Raw genomic sequence first — 8,658 nt, 5'->3', positions numbered from 1 at the left:
TCTTTTTTTAATAATTATGAGACACAATAGCATTAACAAATAAATTTTCCATCTGTTGTGAGACTTCTTTTTCCTGGGGATACTACACAATCCTTATTCACTTTTGAGGTTCTAGTGTTGAGCCAATGTTTGATTAAAGTTTTACTTGGGAACCAATGAGTTTATTGAGCTTACTTACAGAGATAACTGAGGGGTTGCTGAGGTGTATGTACAACCTGAGGGTATGCACACTGGAAAGCCTTTACCCAGCATGGGTCATACCTAGAAAAGGTAACTCTTACATGCAGCTGCTTTAGTTATAAATGGACAAAGCTGTGAATAAAATCTGCCACCTCTGGTAAATTTAAACTTGGATTCCCTGTGACTCAATAGTGTTGATTTCCAGAATGTAATTTAAGTCACCTTTTGGAATGAAGCATTAGGATATATGTTCAAATGTCTTCACAGAAGCCATGTTTCCATACCCTCCATTCACAACGGAAAGTTAAATAAATTGTGCTGTATTCAGACAATGGCAGAGCATTTTATGACAGTCAATCATCTGCAACCCAAGTGAATGAATTTGAAAAACTGTAAAGCTAATTTTTAAAAGCCTTTGAAAAATATAAACAGTATGGTTTGATTTATATAATATGCAAAAAGCATGTAGACCCCAAAGCAGGTTTCTTTGGGGGGAGTTAAGTAGTTACACAGTAAAAGTCCTTAAAAAAAAATCCACGTTGTTTAAGAATTTGCAAAGCTGATGGGAAGACGGAGCCAGGGAAAGGCACTGACAGGTGTCATCCCCAGTACCAGCTAATCCATTCATTCTGCTGTGTGTGTGCATACATCCTTTATAGAGAGAACACAAGTCATAAGAAACATTGGGCAGAGGGGGAGAGACTATGAGCCTAGGGGTGGGGAAAAGGTTGCCCTGGAAGCTAGGAAAGGCCTGTCAGCTGTGGCAGCTGTTGCTAGGCAGCGAGGATGTAGAGCAAGGACAGAGAAGACAGCTAGGGCCCGGGAGGTTGCTGGAGGCTTCAGTGACTGCAGCAGAAAACAGTGGCTCAGGAGAGATCGTGCCAGAGCCACAGGAGGCTTTGCAGGTGCTGTGGGCCTAAGGAAGAAAAGGGCTGTAGCTGAGGAAAAGATGATTCAGAGGCCATTTGTAAGCTGTAGTCCGGACTAGACATAGATAACACTGAAAATGTCAAAATAGAAATCTGAGTACACGAAAAAAATCGGTATTGTTCCAAGAAAATGTCTCCTGGAGAGCCCTCGAATTAAATCATGGGGGCGGGGATTTTAATGTTTCAAGTAATTATTTAATCGAATTTCTAATATTTCACCACATGCTTTAATCCCAGCACCAGGGAAACCAGTCTACATAGCAAGTTCCAGGCCAGCTGGATCTACAGGGAAACCATGTCTGAAAACAACAACAAAAAAGATTCTATTCAAATGTTCTTGCTCCTCTTTAATTACCATGAATCAGACCAATTTTGCATCTTAGTGTACAAGCGACCTCTGCTGTGGGTGCTTTGCTCCTTTGCTTTACCTATTGAGCAGCCTTTACCCTCATGGTAAGGAGTTGCAGGAAACGTTAATGACTAGCTGAAATTATTATAACCCCTGCCTGGTCATACATGTGACTATTCTATTAGGAAAGGAATGCTAATCTTAAAACTGCAAACAGGGTTTGCAACTTGAGGTTTCCATAAGAATGCCTTGGCTGGTGCAGAAGTTGCTACCAGCAGTAAGAGACTCCATCTGTCAGAGAGATAAGTGTCATCTCAGGAGAGCAGCGTGGGGGTGGGGCGGTCACTTATTTAACAACAGGCAAAGTTTCAAAAACTCCAAGCTGTACCAGTATGTTCAATAAATTCTTCCACCACTGACACCAAAGGAGAGTTTGAAAACATACTGCATTTCTATTTTTTCTTCTTGAGATATATGTTTTTGCTGTTTCTATAGCAACACTGATGCAGTGACTAAAATTTTAACTCCTTTTTAGACTCCCAGATGGCTTCACGCAGCTTCTAAACCTGACCCAGCTCTACCTGAATGATGCCTTCCTTGAATTTCTTCCAGCCAATTTTGGAAGGTAAGGCTAAGATCCAGTCTCACTTCCCCAGGGCATGAGTGAGAGTAAGGGTTAGGGTTAGGCTCATTGATACAAGATAAAAACTATTAATTAAACTTTCTGTAATAATTAACATAAAATTTGGTCTCCACATAGTGTTGGACAATCAAATAAATTTTTGGTTTAAAGTTAAATATAAAAAAGAAAAACAAAATAATCTGAAAAAATACAGGTGAATGTTCATGGCCCTTGGGAGATGGGGAAGCAAAGGACAGCATCATAAATGAATAGAGAGATGACCATCTAAATGCTTTTCAAACAGAATAAGTCATAAACATAAAAGTTAAGGTAGAGCAAGAAACTAGCAAATGTTTTCATTATATGTATGAAAAATGAACAACCTGTCCTTAACATACAAAGGACCCCTTAGGAATGAGCTCAAAAACCGAGTCCCTGGGGAAGTGTGTACATGGCACACAGGCAACTGGGGATAAACAGATTGCGGAGATGTGTCTGTCTCCAGTGCTGAACACACCACAGGCCAAAATGGAAGAAAAGGGACTTCACTTGCCCTGGCTTCTTCTGAGACCAGCTCAGAGCGTTTGAGATCAGAGATCACATGATTAAGGAGCTCCAAAAATAGTGGAAGCCACTGCCTTGAATTTCTTTTCTATGAATGCCTCATGCCATCATCAGATGTTATGGGCAAATATGTTTTTTTATTACTGACAAAATGAAGAAAGGGAAATCACATTTCTGTCTAGGGGATTAATTAAATAAACTGTGCTGCATTGCTATGACAATCCTGAGCAGAAATTAATAATTTTATAGGAAAATATTCTTTAAACTAGATAAGTCTAAGGAAGTATTATAACAAAAATATATAAAGTGGTTTTCCAATATGTATACACATGTATGAAATTCTAAAATTATAGGCAACTTTGATTTCATCATATTTTATTTCAGTATCTTCCAAATGTATTTTCTTGTGGAAAACACATATCATAAAAAGTGAAGCCATTCGGACTTCATTGTGAACTATAGTTGACCGTCTTTGAAATTGTTCCAATAACAGACTGGGCATCATTCCACACATACCTGTTGACAAGGGTGAGGAGGCAATCAGGAGGAATGCATGCAGTAAAAAGTCACTTAGCACACAGCGACCTCTGCACACTGCAAGTACAGTAACATTCCCAGACTTCTTCACATTGTGCATGAAGGTGCTGTAGCACTGGTGATCCGTACATACTGGGAGACCTTTAGTGTCATGGATTTGTAGAGGAGCATTTCCCCAGGTCCAGATGTGCTTCAGAATAGAATCATCCTTCTGGTATTGACTAAGGACCGCAGTATGCTTTTGAATTAACAAATTATGAAATATTCATGATATCCTAGGACATTTTTTCTCTTGAATTTTTTTTATTTCTCTTTAAGTAGACCTAAAATGAGGGAGAAATTTGGACCTACAGTACACATAATTCTAATACCTAACCTACTTTGAATTAGAACTTGAGTTTTATACAAATTGCCAAACTATGCTCTATAATATTACTATAATCTAAGAAATTTTTCAGTCTTCAGCTAGGTGGTTTATCGAAAGGGTGTTTAGAAGTTCTCCAGTCTGAAATTCCATACTCTTAGAAGGCTGAGTCAGTCTGACCGTATCTCATGTTAACACAGTTGTTGGAACTGAGACATTCAGATGTCTAAGAGACTCTTGCTGAGGGCACGCCCACACTAAAGCACTGTGTTTCACAAAGAAGTGAGTGACATCGGAATTAAATTGAGAACTTGGGAAGAGGAAAACAAAGGGAAGGAGACCTAGATAAGTTTCTAAAAGCCATTAAACATAGACTCTAAGTGAAGTAGTTTAAATACTGAGGCATTCCTAACACATTAAGAATTCAGAAAATCCAGTTCGTATCTGTCCTAAAAGCAGCTTCCTGGGAGAACAAACATACAGCTCACTGCACACATGTATGACCATAGTATGTTCCTGATGGCTAGCCTTCATGTAGAAGTGTGAGATGCACTCCTGGATCACATCCACACACAAGCATCAAGAATGAAAGCTCACATCCTCAGCATCTTCGTCCCCAACACTGTCACAGGCAGAAGGTGCCTCAAGTGTCCAAACACATGCCCTTCCAGAAATGGTAAAATGTGAACCTGAGAATGAACAAACGCAATACCCACTGGGTCCTTAACAAAAGTAACTGTGCAATGCATGTGACATCATTTAATAAACTTAGTATTGTTATTATACGCTTATTGATGAGGAAATTAAAGTTAGAAGGGGTTAATTAACTTGCATAATGTCATGGACAGAGTCTGATAGAGTTTAGAATTTAGGTTTCACTCGTCTATTTTATATCAAGTTGAAGTTCTCCCCTTCCCTGTTCTGTCTGCCTGTCAAGTCCATCTGTGGTCTCTTGAAGAAAAGTATCGCTGTATGCCAATGAACATAACACCTGGAATTTAGTATAAATTCAAGGTTCTAGTGAGTACACAAGCTCATTGAACATAACAGTGAATGGGTCTGGAGAACTGGCTCAACAGTTAAGAGTCCTGGCTGCTCTTGCAGAGGACCCAGGTTCAGTTTCCAGCACCCACATGGCGGCTAACAACTGTCCCATCACTCCAGTTCCAGGGGAATCCAACACCCTCTTCTGGCATCCACAGATACTACATGTACTTGATGTACCTACATCCACATAGGCAAAACACTCATACACATAAAATAAAAATCAATTTAGAGTGTATATAAGTCAATGTATTTTAATAAGACATTAGAAACTTGGAAGGCTGGAATTCAAAGGTATCTTCAAAAATCTTTATTTTTAGGAACGTTTTTATGATTGGGCAGTGTTGCAGCCTACTCATCAGTTCACGGTTCTCTAAAACCTGAAAACAGCTGAGCACCACTATCTGTTTAATGGTGGTGACAGTTCACTCGACCATGTGAATATTTTCTCCATGGAAACAGTGAGGAGTAATTTTTTAAAATTCTTTCCTACAGACTTGTCAAATTGCGAATTTTGGAGTTAAGAGAAAACCACTTGAAAACTCTACCAAAGTAAGTGATGGCATATTTTCTAAAGTTTGAATTGTGGTTTTTCACCACTTGGAAAACTGACAACTGGCCTTCCTTCTGGTGGTGTCGCCATTGGCTGAATTGTTCTACAGATTGTTATTAAATGCCAAACACTATGGCAGACCATATGAGACTCATACTATACAGGGACACGTCCTGTCTTGCAAACCTGCACATGGACAGAGGTTTTCCTCATGGCTGAAGAGCCTTGCCAAGAATCTGTGGCGCTGACGGTCCTGGCATTCCCACAGTAGGGAGATGGTTCCTCAGGGTGCAGCCTGGAAGGGTGCTGCATTCTGCAGCTTATTATGGGTTGTGATAGTTCTCGGTTCTTAAATCAAGAATACCAGAAAATTTTAGGGAAAAAAAGATGAAAATTTTTCAAGAGATGCCCATAGTTTGCCGAGGGAAGGGAATCAAAGGGAAAGCTGTGTCCATGTGTTCTTAGAAGCTGCTCCTTTTTATCGGTCTGTTTGAAGTTGGTTTATATAAGTACGTAGTCCGTCTTAAACACAAGCGAGCTTTACTCAGTTTATTAAGACGCTTTGTTTCAGCTACTCTTGCTTTATTCATCTGTGCTCATAGGAATTTCTGCTATACAGGAACAATTATTTTCCAAAACCATTTTTACTCAAGTAAATTAATAGTATTTGTGTGAATTGTGAATAAAATGGTACTCACTACTACCATAATTTTCCTTCAGTGTCATAAAAGGATATCAAGTATGTTGATTAATGGTTTTCCAAACATTTTAGCAGGACTTACTCTTATTCCTCTTCTGAACTAAGACTTAATTTTTCCTTTTTAAATCCATTCCCTGAGCAAGTGAGTCTGAACATGCCAATAGAAGAACTTCAGGTGCAATTGCATGTGACACAACACATGAACATTTCATCACTGCTATGTCATGGCATGAATCCGATGGTTTCCAACATGCTATGGAATCTACTACACATGGAAAGAATACACCTGTGCGTTTTTCACTCTCTCAAGAGAGAGCTTCCAAAGGAGGCATGTGCTCTGGGACTCAGCATCCTGTATGAGCAGTGCCTTTCCTGTCCTGGAAGCCTGACAAAGATGGAGTGTGTTGATCTGCACAGGCAGCTGGTGCCAGTGGCTAAGTGGACAGCAAACCACGATGAAAAGAAGCAGTGACTCTCCACTGTGAATGCACACATCAATTCAAAGAGAAAATGGAGTATGCATGGAGAGATGAGGCAGAGAGCCTGGAATAAGGGCTTAGACTTAAAATGCAAGATAAACCTGACACAGGACATCAGGATTTGGGTATTTTTTAATATTGAGTTGCAATCTAAAATACACTGATAATAGGGAATAGAAAAACATCATAAAGTCTCTTAGCAATGGGCACTGGGTGTCTTTGGCAGATTACTGTGCATGTTCCTGTCACTACTGTAGCTTTTATATTTTAAGGAACATTTTCATAGTTATTTGCAATTTAGAATGTTTGTTTTATACCATGTCAACAAAACCCTAAAGAGCAAAATAGAGACATGGAATATATGGACAGTGTTTCTTTGGTCTTGATGCCTATAGAATGAAAACTACATGAAGTATTTTCGCTGTATGTCTTTGATCACCAATTCAGACCCGTGACTTTGAGGTAGATAAGCATTTCTACATTCCTATATTTTGCACTTCCAGTGAATGAAAAATGTGGTTTTAGGAAAAACAATTTTAGTTTCATAGTAACTACTCTGAGAACAGCGAACATATGATTTCCTTGGGGACACGGAAAGATGAGGAGCCTTTAGTAGGTCTTTAATGATCTTATTTTGTCCTAAAGACTACATATGCCTGGCAATCTGTGCACGATGTCTAAGTATGGAAGAATACAATATGATATACATAAAACGCATTCCTTTAGAAAACTGATTTGATGTGTGCAGGCTCTAAGATCAGCACTCACTTAAAAATGCAAAGCTTTTATCAGTCCCTTTACAGTAACCCTTTGTGATTATCCTCTGAGTCTATGAAGGTGATGAAAGTTAAGCCCTCAGACATTTGCTTAGAAACTCACTGAAGTGGTCAGGTGTCCATGGGGTGTGGAAACAGAGGACGCTGAACATCTGAACATGATATAATATATAATATATAATATATAATATATACTATAGTGTACATGAATTTAGGTGGGGGATAGTTTGGGAGTTACAGATGGAAAGAGGATCTAAATTTGATCAAAACATATTGTATGAGATTCACAAAAATTCAATTTAAAAAAACCATACAAAGATAAAAACAAAGCCAGGTATGGTGGTGCACAATTTTAATCCTAGCCCCCCCTCCCTCCCTCCTGCCTCCCCTCCCTCCCTTCCTTCCTTCCTTCATTTCTGGGAGTCACAACTGGAAGAGAGCAGATTCTGGGTGGTTCAGGGCATCTCCAGCCATCAGCTCCGAGCTGCAGGCTGCAGGCTCACAGAGCTTTTGCTGTCTGGGATCTGCGTCTGGTCAGGGTGCTTGGCAGGTGTGCTTATGACTGGGTGAGAGACTTTGTTCTTAACCACATAAGGTGCTCGCGACTTGCAGCAGTTGCTGCTGGTTTCCCCTAGAACAGGTGGTTGTGGAGAGAAAGGAGCGGGGAGGCCTTGGCCTTTGTATGATTTGATCTCAGAAATGGTCCGTGACCTTCTGCCATGTGCCGAGCTCTCAGAGTCCAGTGCACTGGAGAAGAACATGAGTGTGAAGCCAGGCCTCTGTAGGGACCATACACCGGGTGTCTGTGCTGGCATGGCAAGAGTTTCCTGTTTTGTTGCTGGACTCTTTTGTGCCTACAACATGGTGGACACTCAATAAACAGACAGTGTGCTGACCTACACAATCACAGTGAAGAATGTTTGCTGTATAAACCGAACGTTGGGGTCCCCTGTCTCTTTAACCACATAGAAAGGTAGATAGGAAGCTGAGGGCATCAAAGGAGTCTCTGGTGAGTTTTGCAAAGCCAGAAAATAAATGAGCAACAGTTCTCAGTGACTGACAAGAGTGAGGGCCTGGGTTTGAATTTTAATCTCTCCCTTTGCCCCCCACTTCACATGTAATACTAGTTCAGTCATGACAGAGGAAAAGAATATTTTCAAATCTATGAAATTAATATCTAAATCATTAAAGAAAGTGCAGAACTAATGTAATTTGTTTATTCATTTTTTTTCTCAAAACAACATTGTCAATAAACAAAGTATAGATCAAGAACAAAACCAACTATGAAAATCTAGGAACAATCCTTAAAGTAACATAATGGTTTTAAATAAATGGTTAATAATAATTCTGGGTTTTATCTTTAAACAAAACCATTCCATGTTTATGAAAAATTTTCTAATATCTTTACATTAAAAAGACAAAAGATTTATATGATCAGAAGAGGAATTCGATTATATCATCAAGTTAAAATGAAGCCTTATCTATTAATAATTCATTAAGACTGGTATTAGCTTTAATTTGAGTGAAAATTCCTTATGAAATATATGTGTGATAATTATGA

The 8,658-nt window shown here is 39.3% G+C and overlaps 1 protein-coding gene across 10 annotated transcripts in view; it reads left to right on the top strand.

The window, feature by feature from the left end:
* The window catches only part of Lrrc7 (leucine rich repeat containing 7), a 432,681-nt gene that overhangs the window by 175,526 nt on the left and 248,497 nt on the right, over window positions 1-8,658 (top strand). For all 10 annotated transcript variants that reach the window (XM_008846094.1, XM_029569851.1, XM_008846095.1 and 7 more), the window contains 2 exons: window positions 1,994-2,083; window positions 5,085-5,141. In XM_008846094.1, coding sequence (XP_008844316.1) covers window positions 1,994-2,083; window positions 5,085-5,141 — 147 coding nt within the window. The remainder of the gene's footprint in view (window positions 1-1,993; window positions 2,084-5,084; window positions 5,142-8,658) is intronic.

This window comes from Nannospalax galili, unplaced genomic scaffold (genome assembly GCF_000622305.1).
Source record: "Nannospalax galili isolate Female #2095 unplaced genomic scaffold, S.galili_v1.0 scaffold442, whole genome shotgun sequence".
Lineage (NCBI taxonomy): Eukaryota > Metazoa > Chordata > Mammalia > Rodentia > Spalacidae > Nannospalax > Nannospalax galili.
The sequence above is the reverse complement of the archived record's forward strand: the minus strand, read 5'-3'. Positions and strand labels throughout refer to the sequence as shown.